The sequence below is a fragment of the Ursus maritimus genome, unplaced genomic scaffold (assembly GCF_017311325.1).
Source record: "Ursus maritimus isolate PB19 unplaced genomic scaffold, ASM1731132v1 scaffold_42, whole genome shotgun sequence".
NCBI classification, from domain to species: Eukaryota; Metazoa; Chordata; class Mammalia; order Carnivora; family Ursidae; genus Ursus; species Ursus maritimus.
In genome coordinates, this window is record NW_024426575.1 from 150047 (window position 1) to 173784 (window position 23738).

A 23738-nucleotide genomic window follows, 5' to 3' on the forward strand; every position below is an offset into this window, starting at 1 on the left:
CAGTGGCAGGTTTTTTTACTGTGTGCCTGAATCCTGAGAGAGGCAGAGGAGGAAAAATAATGAAAAAATAATAAGATTTGTGGGGAAAATAGGAAATGTAATCTCGGATAGGCTGCCTTCGGTATGATCCGATGTTCGGGTGGATAGCAAAACGAGTAACATACACTGTGAAAAGGTTAAGGCACGATTCTAGAATGTAGCTGGGGTTCTAGATATGCGAGTCCCTGGATAGAATGTCTGACCTGTCCTGTGTAACACACCGGGCCATCGGGGTTGAATGAAGCCAATGCCCATGAAGGGGCTCTGCGAACCCTTAACACTCGTGTACGTTCATTATTTCTATGACTATTTTGAGAACTATGGCTTATGGACATCCTTTCTGCGTTTCCTTCAGTCCTATAGAATAGTATTTTTTTTCTCCGGAGAAGTCAATGACTTCCTCTCTATGTTCCTGGTACCCCCTAACCCCCCACCACACCCCCACCTCCGCACCTACACTGAGGTCTGAGGTTTCTGTAAGCCTCTCCCTGCTGCTCCTGTCACTGTGCCCTCAACGAGAGCACAGAAATACATCGCAGCATCCTCCAGCCAGGACTCTGAGATCCTGAGACTGAAGGATTTTTTTGCTTTCTGGAAGTCCACAGAGAAGCGATCCTTCATTGCATTCTCTTGCTTAAAAGCTTCTTGGTGAATAATGAGAATCAACTCCCCGCTGGGGGGCTGTTTGTACCAGAACAAATAATAATTACTGTCACTAGTGTCATACGTGCAATGCAGGGTCACAGTCTCTGTCTCCCACACAGACGTGTCTGGTTGAGTCTGAGTGACCTTCTGGGCTGTGTTGGAACCTGTGGGAAAGAGGAGAGGGTATCTCACACCAAGCAGATAAGTCAGGCAGACTCACAAGCTGATCCCATGCCCCAACCACCTTCCCTCTTGATCCGAACCCCAGGCAGCACGTATCAGCTTTCTGCCTTTCTATCCCTGGGCTCTGCGATGCTTATGTTCACGTGCTAGGACGCTCTCCTTCCCAGGACTGTTAGATCACACTATACACGAAGGCCCACACCTTCCTTACCAAGACAGGTGGACAGCATGACTGCCCACAGCAGGCTGACGAGCAGCATGCTGACAGCTCTCCCCTGTGGGGTGAAGAAGCGTCTCGAGCTCTGAGCTGGGCTCTCCCCTGCTCTTCAGAGCAGGAAATGATCTGGCAGGTGGGTGGCTGATTTTATCTCATGAAGGAAATTTTGCCTAATACGTTTAGGAATTTCAAGTGAAACTGTAAAATGTTTTCTGAGTTCTCCTATTCTGGGGTGAAAATAAAGGAGAAGGGAGCTGGCAAATTTATTTCTGATGTGCCCCAATCTTGGAGAGGAGAATGGGACCTGGGGTGGCAGGCAGAAGTGGCAGGGTTTCCTTGGCAACAATGGCAAACTCTGTAATTTTTCTTTCTTTTCTTCAAAACCAAAAATGACACAACAAGAATGATAAATATGAACAATTAATTATGAGTGATAAGAATATTGCTGTTATATGAATGTATTCAATTTTTTATATTTCTACAATTTCTTCACAGAAAGAATGAGACAAAGATCGATGTTTGTAACTGAAAAGAGCACTGACCAGACTCAGAAGCACAACATGTCGTGTCTAACCATGCTCCTATTTTCCATGGATTCTTTAAAAAATAAGCCCTTGTTCGTGCTGTACCAGGAAACTCCACAACAATGACCAAGGGAGTTCTCACAGCACTGAGTCATCACACAACCCGTGTGAGGAATTGTCCTCCTCACGTTCCATCTTGAGGAAAAGTTGTGAACAAAGAACGTTTACAACGCTATACTATGATCCCTTAGAATTTTGCTTTTTCAAAGGAAGTGACTGAGATACTCATGTAATTCCAGTGTTGGAGTCCCCAAGCCCAAGTGTGAATGGGGTCCTGTCGCAGAGGAGGAAGTGTCTGAGGAGCTGGGTTCTCTGTGGTGCAGAGGTAGGTGGCTGAGTCCCTCCACTCAGAGACATGTGCAGGGAGTCATGACAACTGGGACCAGCCCTGAGTGAGGCTGTGAAAATCTCTTGTGCCCCCAAACTCAATTTGATAGCCATGGAAGTACTTTTTCTAGATCATCGTCATCCTTGTCCCCTGATTTGAATTCCTGTATTCTGGCTTTGGATCCCTGAAAGTCAGCTCCAAAACAAGGATTTGTGTATAAGCAGCTTATTTGCAGGTCATTCCAGGAAATGTTGGTAGGAAGTTAATCAGGGAAGGGAAGGAAGCCAATACAGGATGCTGTCAACAAGCTACTTGTGACAGTTGCCAGTTGCAGCTGATTCTAGCTAGTAACTCTGGAAGACAGCACAGAACGCTCTTTGGTGTCATTCCAAGTGAGGCATGAAGGAGCTGGAGAATTCATCTGTAAACTCATTGTCCATCCCTGAGGGAGGGCTGCTGTGAGGGCATTAACTCTGCAGCACACCTGGCTAGCCCTGCGCACTGGTCGCGTGTGTTCCCATGGCCAGAAGAGAGTCCTCGGAGTCGCCGCGTTTTTCACTGTGTAGGGGTGACTGTCAAGGGGATGTGAGTAGAACACCAACAACGTCTGTACAGCCCATCCCTCGCACTGCTGAGATCCACTTATGCTCTATGTCAAATCCACTCGGATCACCAGTTCCTTAAAAAAAAAAAAAAGATTCACAGAAAGATCAATGAGACAAATTGTAATTGCAATAGTTGATTTCATGGCTGTAATTCATATTTATTATCTCTCTCGATCTACGTTCTATACCACTCAGTCTTGATCTTCCCAAACTTTGGCTAATACATCTACTGGTCTAAGTTTCTAGCTCAGTGAGATAACCAAGATCTCTACCCCTGGAGGGTCTAAGGCCCTCATTATTCTTCCCTCGTCAGGTCATAGTTGCCACCATTGCTTACTTAGAGTAATCTCTGCCACGAATGCACTGAAAGTCATCCCAGTGAATCCTCTGGGATTCAGCCGTATTTTCCCAGCTCCCATTAGGTAGCAACCACCCTGTAGCCTCATGATGATCAAACTAGATTGCCGCTGCCAGTGTAGTAATTCCTTTCTTGGCCTTCCAGTCTTCTGGCGTGAAGACCTCCAAATGACCAAGTGCTATATGTAATTTTGGATGAGGTGAAACTTCTCTGTGTTTCCCTGGTAGCAGCATCCCTCTTTTCCTTTCCCTTCAAAGCGAAATAGGTCCTCTAGTTCAGAGCAGTATGAGAACAGGAAGCATCAACATCCAAGTGAGTCACTGAAAATGAGAGTTGGCCGGGGAGACAGTCCTATTTCTACCCCTTGGCTCCTAGACCCATGTATTTTATCTAATAGGGACGTAGCATCATAAGGAATAGCTCTCCAAGCTCTCAGAGCACCGTCCCTAACTGGGGCTTTACCTGACCTGTAAGTGATCATTCCGGTGTGGTTTGTAGATAATACTGGAGGAGCGTCAGTATCCCCAGTGGTCACATGTCCATTGTCACACCTCTTTGCTATTACATGGATTTGTTGATGCAAAGGGAAGTGAAACCCTATAATCATCATGATAATCACCCAGCCCCTCTGAGCCCTCAGTTCACGCTGCTCTGTGTGGCAGTGTGGAGGGAAAGCAGATCATGCCCAGAGTGCGTGTTAACCCGGATAAGAGAAGATTTCTGCTACCTCCAGGGCAGAAGTGGTCCAGTGTAATCAACGTGGCAAAACCAGTGGCTGGTTGGTCCCTCGAGGCGTGATTGCATATTGAACGCTCAGTGCTGTGTCTGCGGCTGACAGGTTGGGTATCTGGCAGCAAAGGAGCCAAATCCGATGTACTGAGAGAAAACCCGAGCTTCCGGGCTCATGGAGAACTTCTGTCGCTTTGGTTAATCTGTTCACAGGCCCACTTAAGCATTGAAATAGACTGGAGACGGGCTGGTGACGTCCTCTGGATGGATCGTTTTGTCCACGTGGTTCTTGGGCACTTCCTTGTAGTGGATGCTCTGTGGTGGGTGTTGCTGGGAGACACAATGATCCAAACACTGTGCTTACACTCATGGCTCCTCGTTTCATGGTCACCCCAAGTGTGACTCGCCCTCCTCCCATCCACCTGCTCAGGGTTCTGACCCTAGAGAAGAGCAGATGCTGGGCACTTTTCAAAGACTTACAACTTCTGGTTATACCCCCTTTGACTCTTCCCTGGACAGCCAGGTGGACTTCTGTCCTTTTTTTTGGAGGAACCAGATTTTCAATCATACTGCGCTATCTTTACACTCTGCCCTTTATAAACTTTATACCGTTTTCCCTCAGCTTTTGGTACTAGATCGTCTAAGCCAGTCTTTTCAGAACGTCAGAGTCTATTTTCTTTCACTACTGAATTTTACGGTCATGACTTTTAAGATTTTGTATTTTCGGTGTATTTGCAAAAGTCTGCAAAGGAGCTCAAGGGCAAAAATTTTATTCTGTGCTCTCTTTGTTCTTTTGTTCTCTCTCCTTTCTGATATTGAGCTTCAGGATTTTGGACTAGTTTTAACAGAGTAAAGACTGATTCACACTGAGAAACAAAATACATTAGACATTATTTGAAAACATCATCCCTCTGCCCATAATCTTCAAATGAAATATTTGGCATGAGGTTATAAAAAGCCCCTCATGTTTCCCTTTGCTCAAAGTTAAAGCCTGTGCCCCGGAGCCCTTGTGGAAGGGGGTGCAGCGCGGAGCAGGGTTTGGGTGCAGGGCACGGGTGCCTGAACAGCACTGTGCTACTTGCCACGCACAGGACCGTGCTCGAGTTGTGGAGGTGAGACTCGTTCACGCGCAGGGAAAAGTGCTGCCCCTCACTGTTAAGACTGGCTGTGAATCTCCCACTGATCTTCTCCTTCTCGTTTGATCGCACTTCTATCAGGACGTGGGGGCTTTTCCCAGGATCCTGCCTCAACCATTGGGAGAAGCACAAAGTGTTGTCTCTGTAGCTGCAGTTCACTGTGAAGCTCCTGCCTTCCCAAACTTTCAGGTGGGGAGGGCTCTGCTCCATTGGTGGTTGTCCATTTGACCCTGTTCAGGAGGAGGGAGAAGATTTTCATACACGAGAAACTGTTCGGTTTCTTTAAAGAGTTCTCCCTCAGGGACCCCTGAGGTCCCTGCAGATTTCATTCCCAGAGCGGCACCCTCTCCCTCCCTTGGCCCTTCCCCTCCCCCTCACTCACAGGTTAGCTGGACACACAGGAGTATCAGTGAAGCTTTCATGGGAATCTCCATTCCTGCTTCTTCCTGAAGTCTCTGAAGATTCAGTTTCGAGGCCTGGAACTGACAATGTTCACTGTTCTAGATTCTTCTGCTTCTTTTGGTTTGGAAGCTTGGGTGATCTTCATTCTGTTCTCACAACCAATCAAAATCTGACCTGTCATGTCAATCTCAGCATTGAATATCCTCTTTCCTGCTTCTCCCATCACACAGTTCTAGTTCCCAGCCAGTCACTTCTGCCCAAGGAAGCACTGCCCCCATGTGGTCTCCATTTTTTTATTAAAAAAATTTTTTTTTCATTTTTTTCCTTAATACAATGTAACTTGTAATGGTAGATCAAAGAAAGATGGACCATACAGAGAGGGAAAAGCAAACAAAAAAGAAATAAAACAAAACATAGTGTCAAAATGTTCTCCAGTAATGACTGTCCGAATATTCTTTGTCCCTGGAACTCTCTTCCTCCCACTCCTCACCTTTAATGAAAATCTACGAAGTTCTTTGCCTATATGACTCCTGACTACATTCTGAGGGGTATAAATCAAAGGCTGAGAAAAGATCTGATCCTTTCCCTCCGTCAGTTAGGGTCTGCCATGGCTTTGTTATATCTTTCAATCTGGACAGGTTTAAATTAGCTGAAAAAGTTAGACCTTTTCCAAATTCCCTCTGAAAATATAAAGGAGGGAAATATAATATCTTTTCTTGTAATATATTCTCGGATGTGAGAAAGCAACCTGGTATCTGACTCCCACTGAAAATGCTCCTGTGTGTCCAGCTAACCTGTGAGTGAGGGGGAGGGGAAGGGCCAAGGGAGGGAGAGGGTGCCGCTCTGGAAATGAAATCTGCAGGGACCTCAGGGGTCCCTCCAGGGTTTATTCCAAGGAATGCAAAATAAATAAGGAAACTTCTTCATTTTTAAAGACTTTATTCATTCATTTGAGAGAGAGAGAGAAAGAGAGAGAGATTGAGGGCATGAGCAGGGGGAGGGGCTAAGGGAGAAGCAGACTCCTCACTGAGCAGGGAGCCTGACTTGGGGCTTGGTCCCAGGACCCTGAGATCATGACCTGAGCCAAAGGCAGACACTTAAGTGACTGAGCCACCCAGGTATTCAATAAGGAAAATTCTTTAAAAAATGTGCCTTTGCAAAAATCTGAGTGTTTCTTATATTTCGACCTGGGCACCTGTGCAAATTCCAGTAATTTTTCATATTGGTTTTTACATATTAGCTATCTGAAACCTTGTTTTCTGGTTTCCTATATTTACAGAAAGGATTAGGGACTGGAAGAAGAGAGATTAAGGAGGAAAGTTCTCTTCTATTCTTTGCATCCAGTCCTCACTCTGATGACTCTAGGTATCTACCACTTAAACACATTTCCTTAGCGGTATTCCCTGGACAAAACGCTGGCCCTGACACACCTACCCCCACCCTCCCTTCCTTCACTTCCTACTGTGCCCCTGAGGTGAGCGACTGAGAGTTGCTGATTGAGTAAAGAGCTGTGATCTTCTCTGATGTCAATTGTGGATTTTAGTCTTTCATTCTTCATGTATGAAATTATGCCCAACAGGGAGACTGTTTCTTCCAGCTTTTTCCTGAAGTGCGATGTAATTGTAACTCAGACTGAAATTAGCCCCCTCTCAGAGATGCAGAGTCAAAGGTGAGCTGTGCTCTACCTTCCCCTGTCCTCTGATTTCTGGAATCAAATCTGGAACTACAGAAATGCTAGCAAAACTTCTGGGTGGTTTTCTTAAGAGTGTCTCTCTATTGATAAGGATACTTAGCNGGAATGTTCTCAAAGGTGGGAATTTAGTTTGGGAAGAATAGAAGGAATTGTTTCAGGTGTTTGGAAGAAGTAACAATTATAGGAGAGTTTCCTTGGAATTTTTTTTTCTTTCTTGTTGCAGGTATGATGATTTCAACATTCCAGGTAGGTACCAACAGGAATGTGTCTAGTTAAAGAGGATTGACAATTTTCCCGAGCAATGGTAGACAGGTTGAGTGCCTGCTACCAGAAGTTCATGCAACTTAACCTAGGAGTGTTGTTTAATAAAATGTTACAAAATAAAATATTCGAATTGTGCAGTTGGGGAGACTGGAAAAACACATATAAAGTTAACTAACTCTAGGGGGCAGTGTGGGCTAGGCCTTAGCGCTCAACAACACTATAGTCAAAGAACAGGAGTCAAGTACTTGCAGTTACGAATGAGTACCTTAATAACTGGCATAAAAGCTAGGAAGCAAAATCATAGGAACATCTCCATTGATGCAGAAAAGGCATGTGACAAAATACAACACACATTCATGTTAAAAACACCGAAAAAAAAAAAAAACAAAAAAAAGGAATTACTAACGAATTCCTCAACATAAAAAAAAAAAAAAAAAAAAAAAAAGGATATGCCCAAACCAGCACCTACTTACGTGGAAATGCTAGAAACTTCCCTATGAAAGTTAAGAGAAAGACAAAGTCCACTATCTTTACCACTATTTAACATCGTGTTGGAGCCACTAGGTAATGTGGTCAGCTCAGAGAAAAAGATTTAGAAGCATAAGAATTGGAAAGAAAGAAGTAAAATATCGCCTGCATGTTTGCAGATGAAATGATTGTATGTTCAGAATACCTCAAAGAGAAGGGAAAAAACCACTACCGAAAGACAGGTTATAATATAAACAACCACTTAAGTACAGCATTCATACACAAAACCAAAAAACAGTTGAGGGAAGGGAAACATGTGGAAGAGAAGAGCACATCTTCCATTGCATAAAAGTAAAAAAGAAAGAGAAAGGAAGGAAAATTCTTAAGTGCAAACTGAGAGGAGGCAGATGGGTCAACTAAGTGGAATGGCGGGTCAATAAAGAGGCCCAACTGTATTTGGATATTCCGTATATGTTGGACAGCATCTCAAATCAGTGTGTGTGTGATGGGGGGGGGGGTGACTCCTCCGTATGTTGTACTAACTCGTATCTCTTCTAGACACTTCTACGAGATTGTGATAGAGTCCCATTTTAGACCAGTAGTCTTCAAACTGGGGTTCATGTATTTTCAGAGTTGTATGAAGACACCCCATGGGTTATGTAGGCATAGAGAATTCTAAAGGAATCCAACTGTGTATATGATTTTCTTAAACCTGGTCTCCCTGGAACATGATTGAGACTCCGACGTCATGCTGCTGCTGCTTTCCCATTTCCCTTTCCACTTTACCCTTCCCTTAAAAAAAAAAAAAGTATACGTTTCAACCATCCTGAATCTTATTACTATGGTGTATTACTCCAGAGTGCCCAAATCTGCAAAGTACCGCACGAGGAGAGAATTCATTGGCTTCTTCAGAGGGGGAATTCTTAACAGGTAAGCAAGAACTATAACAAGACAGGGATATATTTCAATTAGGCAACAACCTCAAGACAAGATCCCTTGCATCTATCATCTATCATATCTATCTATCTATCTATCTATCTATCTATCTATCTATCTATCTATCATCTATCTATCTATCATCTATCATCTTAGAATTAGCATTTAGAAATGAATTGGTTGTTGCAGGGAAAAGAGAAACTTTCCCCTTTCTTCCCTTCTAGGTTTTTTGGCTGGTCTACTAATTACATTGACGTAAGACAGATTAACAGAAGAAAAACATTTATTTGTACAGAGAGGAGCTCAAAGATATAGGAGTCTCAAAGAAGTGAACAAAACAGGTGGCTTTTCTATCTTTTATTCAAAGAAACAATACATTTGTCAAGAATTGACAAGACAAAAGGGTTTGGGCTTGACGTAGTAAATTAGGAAAGAAGTAGCAAGTTTTGTTTAGGCGGCCTTCTCGGCCTTCAATTCCCTATCTCCAGCAATAAGGAGAGCTTTTACCCTCCAGGTGGAGGAAGGGTACCCCTTCACATGGGGAACTGATTTCCTGCTTTCAGGGGGACAGAGGAGGGTCAGAGTGTTCTTCTGGAACCAGCTGTTTCTTAAGTGACTTTAATTCAAAGCAATCAATATGCCATAGTGGCATAATTTAGGGTGGCTTGCCCCTGAACCCCACTATTATCACTGGAACCCAGCATATAACATCATTATTTGAATTGAAAATGAAATCAGACTTTTTCTGATAGGCAATAAATTTTGTGGGGCCAGTTCGTTTGACAACATGGGATATGAAGAAAGAGAAGAGTTAAAGAAGACTCCAAGGTGTTTGGCTCTGATCACTAGGTACATTATACCGCCTATTTTTTTTTTTTTTATATATGGAGAAGAGCAAGGGAAGGGCCTTTGGGAGGGAATCAGGCACTATGTTTTGGATATGTTAAATATTGGATGCCAATTAGACATCCAGTATAGATGTATGCATGTATGAGCCTGCCTTTCAACAGAGAGGGCTGGGTTGGAGATGTAAATTTGTGAATCAACAGGGCAAAAGTCAGTGCTAATTAAAGCCATATTTCTAGGTGAGATCATAGGGGAGGTAGAGCTTTACCTTCTCCCCCTTAGGGTCTCCAGGTGGGCCTGAAAATTAAGTTTAAATAAGTAGATTAACAGGGGAAAAGCATGTGGATTTTATTCAATAATTTGTACATGTACAGGGAAGCCTTCATGGAAAAATGGGGACCCCAAGAAGTAGCCAGGACTAAGTACTTACATGCTGAGTTGAACTGAGTGGCAACTGCGGACAAGGAACTAGAACATATGGGTAGATGAAAGGGGAAGATAAGAGTGATTTTAACAAGGTCTGTTTGCACAACTCCCAGCTCTGGTGTTCCGGATGCTTCCTTTCTGGGATAGGGAGGGCGTCTTTTGTACAGGAGTCTCATCGCCTGCTATCAGGAAGAAAAAGAGGTGTGTTTGTTGAGGGGATTGTCAGAGAACCCTTTTTGCTCCTGCCGTTTTCTAAGCACTTCAGCTCAAAATACCAATATGTCAAAGTGGCATGTTTTTGGGTGGCATGTCTTGAACCCCTTCAAGATTATTTAAATAGAGGATGAATGTTAGAGCTCCTGGATGGCTCAGTCAGTTAAGTGTCTGTCTTTGGCTCAGGTCATGATCTCAGGGTCCTGGGATCAAGCCCCACATTGGGCTCCCTGCTCAGCGGGGAGTCTGCTTCTCCCTCTCCCTCTATCCCTCCCCCCACTCATGCTGTCTTTTGCTCACTCTCAAATAAATAAATAAAATCTTTGAAAAAAACAAAGACGATGAATGTAGAGAAAGCACATGTTTGAGAACTGAACCCCGAGACAGTGCAACGTGGAGAGGTGAGCAAGATGGGGGGAGGTCTGGAGAAGGGGACTGGGCAGCAGTGGTTTGTGAGGTGGAAGGAGAACCAGGAGAACACAGAGTCCCAGAATTTGGGCAAAGATGGGGCTCAGGGAGAGAGTAGCCGCAATGTCACATTTTTCTGAGATTCAGTAAGATAAGGAATTGTAATGGATCACTGGATTTGTTGATCGGAAACTCATTTGGGACCTTAGCAAGAGTAATTTCAGTGAAGTGGTAGGAAGGAAATCTGACTGGAGTGGGTTCAAGTGTAAAGGGGGTAGGGTGTAGAGATCACAAACTTAGAAAACTTTTTTTTTTAAAGATTTTATTTATTTATTCGACAGAGATAGAGACAGCCAGCGAGAGAGGAAACACAAGCAGGGGGAGTGGGAGAGGAAGAAGCAGGCTCATAGCGGAGGAGCCTGATGTGGGGCTCGATCCCACAATGCCGGGATCACGCCCTGAGCCGAAGGCAGACGCTTAACTGCTGTGCCACCCAGGCGCCCCACAAATTTAGAAAACTTTTAAAGGAGTTTTCTTATTAAGAAAGACAAGGAACAAAAAGGGTGTTAACTGTTTTTACCCATTGAACCACTAAGTCCAGTTCTAGGCTGCTGTTCTAATGAAATGATGAAAAATTTAAATTAAAATTTAGATTTAAGGGGTGCCTAGCTGGTTCAGTTGGTGGAACATGTGACTCTTGATCTTGGGGTTGTGAGTTTGATCCCCATGTTGGGTGTAGAGATTGCTGAATGAATGAATGAATGAATGAATGAATAAAATTTAGATGTAAGATTGTTACCATAATGCTATTTTAAATGATTTAAAATTGGAAATAAAGAACCAAAATATCCCCAAACAGGAAAGTTCTAAAGTTAAGTGTGGCATGCCTATGGTGTTAATAAAAGAACATAAAAAGAACATAGAAAAAGAACATACAATTGTTCCTACCATATGATAATAATGTGCAAAAAAGTCAAAGAGAAACAAGTAAAAATGAGTGCTTATCTGTGTGGCAGAGTTGAGAATGTTTTCAGTATTTTTCCAATCAGAAATTTGTAAACATACTTAGGATTAACATGACTCATATTCCTTATAATGAAGATAAGCCAATGATTATCTGCCTTCACATAATTCTGATTATTTTGACTAGAAACTGCTTCCATGCACCATAAATTCAGGTCATAAAATAGTGCAAAAGTTTCCCCTCCCGCTTTGGCTGTATTAATTATGGATCTTTTGGTTGTAAATGACAGAATCTTGACTCATGCTGGCTTGTTCCCCAAAGACAGGATTTTGACTCTTGCAGCTCCAGGCAGAGCTGGGTCTGCAGGCTCAGAGGCTGCTCTCAGAAACCTGTCTTTCTTCTTCTCTCAGCCTGGCTTGCTCTCTTAGACTAAGATGTGAACGATGCTCTCACACGTATAGTGAAGAACTCGCACAACTCAGAAATACGAAGGCTCTACCGGGCAGAAAAACATGGAAGGCGCAGATGCCCACTTAAAGAAATCTGTCTGCAAAGCAGTTATACTAATTTATTTCTCGCATCTTTGTGTTTACCCTCTTTTCCACACTGGTTTCTGGTTTTGAGATGCTGTGAACCTATTCTGATAACAAATCTTGAGTGTGCCCTTTTGGACAAATCTTCTCTGTCCATGGCCGATGCCCATTTCTCCTCTCTTCCTTCCACATTGTCCTTGGTCTCTGCCACCACTCAAGATCCAAAATGAGTCTATTATAGCGTCGCCCAACATTCTGCAGCGAGAAAATCTTCCCTGGACACGAACAGAGGTTCCTAAGTGAGTGGGATTATTCTAACTCTACTGATTGCTTTTCCAGGATGGATTGTAGATATTGACGAAAATAAGTGGTGCAAACTTTGACTGAAAGCTTCCTTCATCCAGCACCGAATAATATTATAGAAACCCTTCTATTTGATGACGTGGCTTTCTCTTTCTCACTGTGGTCGGTTTCTAATTTTAAAGAATGCTTTTCTCTTCTGAATGATGTGGAAATAAGATAGAACCACCGAAAGGCAGAACAACGTGTTAGTTTTACTATAGTGTTGATGTCTACTTTTAAAGTGTTTACTTGATTCTCAAAACCTGCACCAATTAGTTGAAAAACAGCTACAAGTTCCCTAAAAGCTTAGCATATTGCTGCCTGAAGAACCATTTCTGTTTTATGTACACCAAACCATAGTTTTCTAAAAGTAAACCAAATTAGACACCAAACATGTTCGTGATGATAAAAGAAAGACACAGAGGGGTAAATTAGAATTTAGCCCTAACGTCTAAGGACTTTCTGCCCGGTTTATCCTTATGGCAATTTAATCCCCTGAATAGCAAGAAAGTAGATGGGAACGCAGCTAAACCACACCCATACAGCTTCAAAGGAGGGTAAAATCTCATGTGAATTCAGGAGTTATTTTCGATGAAAATCATGCAAGGGTTTTTGCAGCCAGACAAGGAAGAGAGCAAAGTATAAAGTGAAGCAGAATTTTGCTCTGTTTTATGTGTTTGGTCTGTATTATTTGATTTAAAGTTTGTTCTTTATGAGGTTACGAATGGGGAGAAGTGGTTAATCTCCCCCTTCCCGCAAACGAAACTCAGGCTGGAAAGTGATCATAAAACTGGAAAACATTTGGGAAAGCGTTTAGATTTTTCCTTTTCTCCAATACGGGCTATTAGTTGCTGGTTGAATTGCTCAGGAAAAAGGAAATTTATCTGTTCCTAGAATCAATTATTATGGAAATCCAGCATTTCCATACATTTAGAAATGTGCTTACAACAGTAAATCGTTGATGTTATTTAACAGTTTAAATGTAGATGAACAGCTCATTCTGAAAAACAATTTCAAGTTATTCCTTAATTTTGTTTATGGTAAAGACGGATAATCTCATGATTTCTCTTTGTCTGAAAGGAAACCCCATTCTGTGTAGTCTCTTGGACTAAGAGTTGCCTCAAGCTATCATTTTATATTACCTCACAGTACTATCCAATAAAAATTGTCCTTTTTAGTAATATTAAAAGCCTTTAATTTCCTAAACTTTTCTTGCTTATTATTTCTTGACCTTTGCCCTTAATAAGTTTACCCTGCCTAGAATGCCCCTCATTTAAATTAGTACACATGCTTCAAGTACAAACTCCAATTCCAGTTTCTATGAATCTGGAAGTAATTTTTTTTATTGGTGGTGAATTGTACAGGCATTTTAGTTGTTTGGTTCTTTTATGGCATTTTCCCCATTCAAAACTTAAAATTCTTAATTTTGCACAAAATCAAATCATATCATAATTCTTTCTATAACATCATTGGAAAATGGACACTCCACTTTTCTTTGAATATTTTTGGTAATGAGGAATCTTTGACCCTTAAAAGCTGTTTTGTTTTGAAAAAACTCTAGCTGAAATTTGTCTCCATATAAATTCTAACCATTGGCTATAAAAATGCCTTTACACGTGGGTCATTTGCCCATTCGACTCTCATTAAGTAAATACTTATTGGTAAGAAAAAAATTGATGTCTTCACAAGGCTTACATCGAGTGAGATATTCTCGTCTATTAGACAGTAAGCTCTCTGTGTATAGGCTTTATGCCTAAAATATTTTATATTGCTTAACAAAGTGCATAGAGAGAAGGAAACAGAAAAGCCTCAGATATGAATATGAGAAACATCATTTTGTGCTGATTAGTAGCTGAAGTCAGTGGCCTTCTTGTGGGGTCATGTACAGACTGGAGGTGCCAGCGTCCTCATGTCACAGGGCAGAACTTGGTGCCTGTGTTTATGACCCGCAGAGAGCCATGTTCTTCTTACTGGTTGGGGTTCTCACTCTTGCTTTCTGCTTGAGCTCTGGAATAATGAAAGCTCGAAGGACAAGGTCTTTCCCAGCATTGTGTCTGGAACATAAAAACCAATAGTCTAGTGTCACTGCCATTAAAAATAGGACCCTCTCCCTCCTAGGTCCTTGTGGGCTGGGGACGCTGCCCCACTCTCTGTTGGCTCTCTGCCCTGCTCAGAGAGAGAAACAAACACAGAAGATGAGACATTAGCTCTCCACTTAGTCAGTGATTCATTTCATTTTCCCAACTTTTCTGGAAACAAATGAGCAAAACTTACTTTTAAAGGGCTAAAGTAAGACCTAAATAAATGAACGGCCAGATAACATTTCTGTATAGGAAAACATAATGTCCTAAAAAGTCAAACTTTCCCATGTGACTCCAATCAAATCCCACAGTTTGAACCAGACAAAATGAATGAGATAGAACAAATATCCTGGAATCGTGAACTACATTTTGAAAAAGAATATTAAAATTGGATTTTCTTATTTATTCCATAAAAACTTACTCTAAACAAAACAATATGATCTCGGCACAGGATTAAGCTGGTAAGCAGAACATGGTGAAATCCAGAAGAGATCCAAATATTACTGGTTCCATGAGAGTATTTCAAGTCATGGGATAAAAATAGGAATCGGTTTTAATTTTTCTTGCTATTTGCTAATAGTTTGCTTTGCTGTATCAACTTCTCTTTTCCACTAGGAAACTGGTTATCCTTCCTTTTCCTCTCACTTTTTACACCAGTTTTGCTCCAGCAATTCACGTATTCATATCGAACCTTAATTACCATCGTAGAGTCAAAGCTGGGCCTGCACCTGCAGCAGGAAGGCTCCAGTGGCTCCAAGGACAGGTGGACTGTGCTGTCCTCTCACACTTCATCCCTTGTCACCCCTCAGAGGCTGCACAGAGAATAAGGGACTCTCGTTCTCTCCTGGCCTGAGCAGCCTGATTTCCCTGATTGTTCAGACTGTTCTTCCTCTGCACGAAGAGCCCCAGGTTGGGAAGGAGAGGTTCCTGCCTCTTCTTCTTGATGATCTCTGCCTGGCTAGAGATTACGTCTCAGCAGCAGAATTCAAATGCTTGATTTCTGTGGATGCTGTGTTAGTGGTTTCTTCAGGGGGCTACCATTTTCTGGAAGCCTCGGGTACAATGTCTTCCTCCCCACCTGCACGCTTGGACCACACTCCACGGCATCTTGCTGCGAGGGACCCCTGCCCGTGGCAGCTCTTTGGAGGCCGGTGTAGATTCAGACAAGTTGGCTCAGAACCTGGAAAGATTCTTTATTCATGGAAAATGGCTTCAATAATCAGTGGGATGCAGGCTACGGCGTCTTCTTTTAGCCCTGGCTATCGTTCTCTTGTATTTTCTCTTCTTGCCACAAGGACCTGACATGCTCTGCCAGTTAAGAAACTCATTATTATCTAGACACACGACTGTAGGCGGACCTCAACTTAGTGGGGTGCGTGGAGGCTGGACGAGCTGCCCCAGTCCTACAGGGAGGAGTCACGTGGGACAAGTTAAACATCTTCCTCCTTTCTGCACAAGACATGCATTTTCCAGAAGGGTCACCTCTTGATGCTCCCAGTCTCCCCTCTAATATCTCTTTTGCTGACATCAAACTGGTTTGGCCTCTCATCTCAGTGGGATGGCCAAGAATTTCTTCTTTCGTGTTGTTACTGGGGAATTTAGCAATTATCCTCACCAGCACCCAAGTCTGCTGTGATTCTTACACTTTTCTTGTAATGTTTGGAAGCAGGTAAAGTTCTTAATGAGGACATATACCATTTGGTTACACATGCATATATATACACACATATATATATAGGAAAGTAAAATAGGACAAGGACATTGCAGTTGTGGAAAGCAGACTGTATAAATAAAGATAATTTTCAAATGGCTGAAAGATTTTATTGTAAAAATCAAAAGAAGACGATTGGCTAAAAATCTAAGATATTTGTAGCTATGCGGACTATGGGAGATGACATCGAACAGTTGCAGGAGCCTCGGCTGGAGCATTTGGGTATGGGCTGCAGCCGAAAAGACAAGATGACGCCGGGCCCCCACGGCACACAAGCAGGAAGCTGGGTCTCTGGCTGGGTGGCTGTGATGTGCAGGGTGCTGAGAAGTTCTTTCTCATCTAATGTGCCTTTTAACTTTCCTGACTTCTCAGTCCCACCTGCAATTAGTCTAAGCAAAAAGATAAGCATTTTCTCTTTTTGCTGAAACCAAAAGAGGCTCTGAAAGCTGGTCGCTTTGTAGCTGCCGCTGAGAGTTGCGCTGTCTCCCTCAGGGACAACCAGAGATGGGGGGCTCTGGATCACTTTGTCTTCACGGCTCACCCATGTTCAGAAAAAAGGAACAAATAAATCACTCAGAGAAAGAGTGATGTCAGATCAAGTCTTCTCAGAGATCATAATTATTCTCCATTGGAACCATAGATGCTCCCGGGTAAGTCAGGATGCAGGCTCCATGCCCAGAGTGGGCTCAATCTCACAACCCTGAGATCATGACCTGAGCCAAAATCAAGAGTCAGACTCTTAACTGAACCCACCCAGGTGCCACTATCTCCTCTTTTTAAGCTAAAAAAATAATAATAATAAAAAAATCAATTTCTACTTATTCTTTGCAAATTCATTTTTTTATTATTAAAGAAATATATGGACATTGCAGAACATTTGGAAACTACAGGGAAGCACCAGGAATAAAATATAAATCCCCTGCTGTTCTAACCTCTACCTTCAACATGTCTCCATCCAGGACTTTTTTTTCTTTTTTCTTCATAAAATATATCATAGATTTGTTCAAAATAAAGTTACTTTCTTTTCTCATTTTCTAAAATTGCCTAAAGCATTGTAGACTTTAAGCAGTGGTGAGAGGGATAGATAGAACATTTGCTCAACATTTGGAAACAGTGATCCCGCCCCTAACTGTCCCAGCTCATGATAATCTAAGGTACTCAATTCTGGTGTCCACCCTGCCTTCCCACCCAAGTGCGTGGTTGCTAGAATCTCCTAACCATCCTGCTAGATGTCCAAGACACCACTTGGCCTTGAGTTGTTTAAAGGCACTGCAAGGTGATGTCTTCAAGCTTGGCTGAGGGCTCAAAAGGTTCTTACTGCAGAGGGAGAGAAGTGGTCACTTGCATGAAGTGTGGAAATTTACCTGGAATAGGCTTTATGGGCCACCATCCTTCTGGAGATTCACCTGGAGATAGGGCTAGTGGGTGGCGAAGGCCATGAACTAGTGTGGCTCTCGGGCACTTAAACTATGTCCTTGGCAGCTGCTTCCTGCCTCTCGCCCATTCTTAATTCCCTTCCTCCAATCAAGGGCTTGACATTGCATGTCCCGCTCGTCCTGACTCTCCAGCCTCTCCCGGCTTCCCTTAGAAATCCTCTTTATCCCTTCACATCAAAAGTCTCATTATCTTCTTTTTTATTCGTTTGTTTCTCCTAGAAGAGTCTCCATGCTTCATTCAAGCAGAACTTTATGCTTTAGGAACAGGAAATATGGAGTCTATTTTCTTTAGTTCTGAGGAAGATGAGGTATTTATAATCTCTATCAGGCAAGGTGACTTGTCCCGACCCAACCCATAATGGGCTGAATGAGAGCAAAAGAAGATAAAATGGCTAGATTTTCAGATCGAGGAAACATGAATTTTAAAGAAAATCAATTTTTATTTTATATTATTCTGTAACTTATTTGGTTTTTGCTTGAACAGTCTCCCTTAAATATATTTCCATATCATTACATGAAGGTCTACTTCATTTGTTTTCTTTAATGACTGGATCGTATTCTGTAGTACAGATAGATACTTATTTAGTCATTTACTGAGTGCTGAACACATAACTCCTAGCTTCTCTGCCATACTGTTTACTGTGAATTTTTAGTTGATAATTTTATTAGATTTAGGGCTTTTCTAATATCCTTCTTCTTCTTCTTCTTCTTCTTTTTTTTGTAATGAATTGTGACTGTAAGGGCAGAATTCTTAGCACATTACCATTTAGTTTGGGATTCTTTTAATTCTAATCTCTCTGGATACTTAGCTAGATGGGCTGCGTGATTAATTTCCATTCTTCAGCCAGCCGCATCTATAAATTCTTAAATTTCAGGCTTCATTACAAAACAAACCCCAACCAATTCTAACATAACATGGCAGAGTAAGTTCATAGCAGCCCCTGAAACACTCTCATTTATATTCTAGTAAATTGCATTGGGATGTTTACCAGGAGTATGTTTGCAATCAACACCAATTTAGATGTCATGAAAAAGAGAGAAGGAATAAACTGTATTCACCTATTCTTAATCCTTTACTTCCAAATGGATGACTACACAGGTTATAGGTATAAACCACCAAATTTTAGAAACACTGCCAAGTACAGATTTTAAAAGCAGGAAGAAAATAGAAGAGGTTATTGGCAAAGGAATGGCAATAGCACTGAGAGCAGACCTCTCAAAATCAGCAACAGAAGCATGATACACTGGAAAATACCTTCAAAATGCTGACAGAAGATGCCTCTTAAACTAGAATTGTAAGTAAACTATCTTTCAAGGATGAGGTTGAAACTAAGGCTACAGAAGTTTATCCCCAAAAGACCTTCAATTCTAGAGGATATATCTCAGGAAGGAGCAAAGCAATCTCAGAGGGAAGGTCTGAGAAGCAAGAAGAGACAATGAGCAAAGAAATTGGTAATATAGGGGTAATCTAAATAAATCTTGGCAGTAAAAAACCAATAATAGTAAAAGTATTAATAACGTCTTTTCCTTTTACAGTCAGTATCTAAAACATTGGCCTATGGTAGCATGTAAGTCAGGACAGTTTCATCTAAGTTATAGTATTTTATTTTTTTATTTTATTTATTTTTTAAAGATTTTATTTATTTATTTGACAGAGAGAGACAGCCAGCGAGAGAGGGAACACAAGCAGGGGGAGTGGGAGAGGAAGAAGCAGGCTCCTAGCGGAGGAGCCTGATGTGGGGCTCGATCCCATAACGCCGAGATCACTCCCTGAGCTGAAGGCAGACGCTTAAGGACTGCACCACCCAGGCGCCCCTAAGTTATAGTATTTTAAAGTTTTTAAATTTTTCAGAAAGGTTGTCAAGCCATAGATTAACTTCAGATTTTAAGTATGCATGGTAAAACTTCAAAGATAAATAATTATTTTTAAAAGGAGCATGTAATTTCCAAACCAATGGAGGGGGATATGGAATCAGAAAAAAGCAAAACAAAACAAAACAACAAAAAAGACACAAATTGAATCACCTTTCACCACATTCAAAATGGGGGGGAAAGAAGAAAACAAATATAAAGGACGCATTAAAATGGTGGAATCAAGTCCTAATTCTGAAAAATTATAAAAAATGTAAATGGAACTCACTGATTAAAAAGCAGAGATCGGAGTGCCTGGGTGGCTCAGTCATTAAGCGTCTGCCTTCGGCTCAGAAGGTGATCCTGGCGTTCTGGGATCAAGCCCCAGGTCAGGCTCTTCTGCTGGGAGCCTGCTTCTTCCTCTCCCACTCCCCCTGCTTGTGTTCCCTCTCTCGCTGGCTGTCTCTCTCTCTGTCGAATGAATAAATAAAATCTTTAAAAAAAAAAAAAACAGAGATTGTAAGATTGATTCAAAGCCAGAATGCAATCACACGTTGTTTTGAAGAGACCGGCTTAAACAGGGGAGTCAAGGAAGTTTGAAAGTAAACATGTGCAGGAAAATCCTAACCAAAAAAACCTACGAATCTATGTTAATAACTGAAAAGAAGAGACTTTTAGGCAAGAAACATTTTTAGGGATAAAGAAGGGCTTTAAACCATAATAAAAGTTTTAATTAATTCCAGTATGATATAATGATTCTGAACTTCCATGCATTTAATATTAAATGTGTAAAGCAAGAATTGATAGAATGATAGAAATTTAAAAATTCACTCTTGTAGTGCTATTTCAATACATCTCTATCAATTATTGACAGGCCAAGGAGACAAAATATTATTTAATAAATAGAATATCCAAACAAAACTGATTTAATCGACACATATAGAACTCTGCATCAAAAAATGAGAGAATATTTCTTCTCAAGCACACGTAGATAATAAAAAATTAACCAAATATTGGGGTGCCTGGGTGGCGTGGTTGGGTAAAGTGTCTGCCTTTGGCTCAGGTCATGATCTGGGGGTCCTGGGATGAAGCCCCGGGTCGGGCTCCCTGCTCAACAGGGAGTTTGCTTCTTCCTCTCCCTCCGCCCCTCCTCCTCCCCACCCCCAGCATGTTTTCTCTCTCTCTCTCTCTTTCTCTCTCTCTCTCTGTTTCACTCTCTCAAATAAATAAAATCTTTTTGAAAAGTTAACCAAATATTGAACCTAAAGCATATTTGCACAAATCTCAAGGAATCCGTATATTCAAGGTGTTATTCTTTGACAAACAAACAATACTGCTACATATTTTAGCTGTGATCATATAATTCTGGTTATGTTAAAAATATACCTATCCCAGAGATGTATTTTGAATCATTTATGGATGGAATGACTCATGTTTAGAATTTGCTTTAAGAGTGAGAGAGGAGGAATATGGTTAAAAAAACATTGGTCATGGAGTGATAATTTATCATTTTTGAATTCAGGTGATGAGTACATATTTATGATATTATTCTGTTTTCTTTTGTGTACACTTGAAAACATCCATAATAAAACATTAATTTAAAAATATTGTCTACTGAGATGTCCTTGTCATTTTTCACCTTTAATCTGCTAATGTTGAAATTACATGAATAGATGTTTCTAATGTTAAACCTTCCACACGTTTCTAAGATAAATTCTAATTACTCATATTATTTTGTGCCACATATTCATTATTAGTTTATATTTGTCAATATTTTTAATTTGTATTTTTTCAGTTATTTTCATGAATGAAATTTCTCTTTAATTTCCCTTTCTTAACTGTCTTAACCAGTTTATTTATTATTTATTTTATTTTATGTTTTTTTAATTTTAATTCCAGCATAGTTAACATACAATGTGGTATTAGTTTCAGGTATACAATATAGTCATTCAATAATTCTATATACTACTCAGTGCTCATTGTGATAAGTGTACTCTTAATCTTCTTCACCTATCTCATCCATCGCCCCCATCCACCTCCCCTCTGGTAACCATCAGTTTGTTCTCTATAGTTAAGAGTCTGTTTTTTGATTTTATCTTCGTGGAAGGTGTAAGAGAATGGTCCAGTTTCATTCTTCTGCATGTGGCTGTCTAATTTTCCCAGAACCATTTATTGAGGAGACTGTCTTTTTTCTATTGGATATTCTTTCCTGATTTGTCAAAGATTAGTTGACCATAGAGTTGAGGGTCCATTTCTGGGTTCTCTATTCTGTTCCATTGGTCTATGTGTCTGGTTTTGTATCAATACCATGCTGTCTTGATGATCACAACTTTGTAATACAGCTTGAAGTCAGGCAATGTGATGCCCCCAGCTTTGGTTTTCTTTTTCAGCAATCCCCTGGCAATTCAGGGTCTTTTCTGGTTCCATACATCAAAATCCTAGAGGAGAAGATAGGCAATAACCTCTTTGACATTGGCCACGGCGACTTCTTTCAAGACATGTCTCTAAAGGCAAGGGAAACAAAAGCAAAAATGAACTTTTGGGACTTCATCAAGATAAAAAGCTTTTGCACAGCAAAGGAAACAGTCAACAAAACTAAGAGGCAACCGACAGAATGGGAGAAGATATTTGCAAATGGCATTACGGATAAAGGGCTGGTATCCAAGATCTATAAAGAACTTCTCAAACTCAACACCCCCAAAAAATAATCCAGTCAATAAGTGGGCAGAAGACATCAACAGACACTTCTCCAAAGAAGACATACAAATGGCTAACAGACACATGAAAAAATGTTCAACATCACAGGCCATCAGGGAAATACAAATCAAAATCACAATGAGATACCATCTTACACCAGTTAGAATGGCAAAAATTAACAAGACAGAAAACAACGAGTGTTGGCGAGGATGTGGAGATAGGGGAACCCTCTCACTGTTGGTGGGAATGCAAGGTGGTGCAGCCACTCTGGAAAACAGCATGGAGGTTCCCCAAGACGTTAAAAACAGAGCTACCCCACAACCCAGCAATTGTACTACTAGGTATTTACCCCAAAGATACAGATGTAGTGAAAAGAAGGGGCACATGCACCCCAATGTTCATAGCAGCAATGTCCACGATAGCCAAACTGTGGAAGGAGCCAAGATGCCCTTCAACAGATGACTGGATAAAGAAGATGTGGTCCATATTTACAATGGAATATTACTTAGCTATCAGAAACGATAAATGCCTACCATTTGCATCGACACAGATGGAACTTGAGGGGATTATGCTAAATGAAATAAGTCAAGCAGAGAAAGACAATTATCATATGGTTTCACTCATCTGTGGAACATAGGGAGTAGCGCAGAGAACCACAGGGGAAGAGAGGAAAACTGAATGGGAAGAAATCAGAGGGGGAGACAAACCATGAGAGACTATGGACTCAGGGAACCGAACTGAGGGTTACAAAAGGGAGGGGGTGGGGAATGGGGTAACCAGGTGATGGGTATTAAGGAGGGCACGTGTGGTGATGAGCACTGGGTGTTATATGCAACTAATGAGTCGCTGAACACTACCTCAAAAACTAATGATGTGCTATATGTTGGCTAATTGCAAAATATTGTTGGCAACATTTCGTTCTTTTTTTATAGCCGAGTAAGATTTTGTTATGTGCAAATCCCTTGCTGATTTTAAATTGGTATTTGTATTTTTATTGTCGAGTTGTAAATTATTTTTTATATATTCTCAATACTCTCTTCTTATCAGATATATGCAAATACAGTCTTCCATTCTGTGGGTTGTCTTTTCACTTTTCATTTGTGGAAAACCCTGTGCTCTTTGAAAAAGTTCTTCGTATTTATAAAGTCCAATTTATTTTTTTCTTTGGTTGCTGTGCTTTTGGAATCATATCTGAGAAACAGTTGCATAGTCCAAGATCACAGAAATGTTGCCTATATTTTCTTCTAAGAGTTTATAGTTTTAGCTTACATGTAGGTCTTCGATCCATTTGAGTTAATACTTCAATATGTGTATATTCTTTTCCATGCAGCTATCCAGTGGTGTCAGCACTATGTTCCCATTGAATGGTCTTAGCACCCTTGTTGAAAATCAATTGCCCATGGTTGTCTGGGTTTATTCCTGAACTCTCAATTCTATTCCATTGATACCTATCCATTTTTAAAGAGAGCTGTATTAAATCTACTGTGATTTTGGTACTGATCATTTCTCCTTATATACTGAAAAATAAGTAAGTAATATATATTAAAATGGGGTTGAGTTCATTAAGCAAAGAACACAGTCTTTGGAAGATAAAGCCTTGAATGCATGAGAGTTTGCAGTAATGGGAGAGCAGGGGACATAGG

General features: G+C 41.1%; 1 gene segment (V, D, J or C); it reads right to left on the reverse strand.

Moving 5' to 3' along the window:
• Positions 1–492: 492 nt before the first annotated feature.
• On the reverse strand, positions 493–1127 carry LOC103680950. The segment is given in 2 exon segments: positions 493–848; positions 1079–1127. Coding segments are annotated over 2 exon segments (405 nt in total).
• Between the last annotated feature and the right edge of the window lie 22611 nt (positions 1128–23738).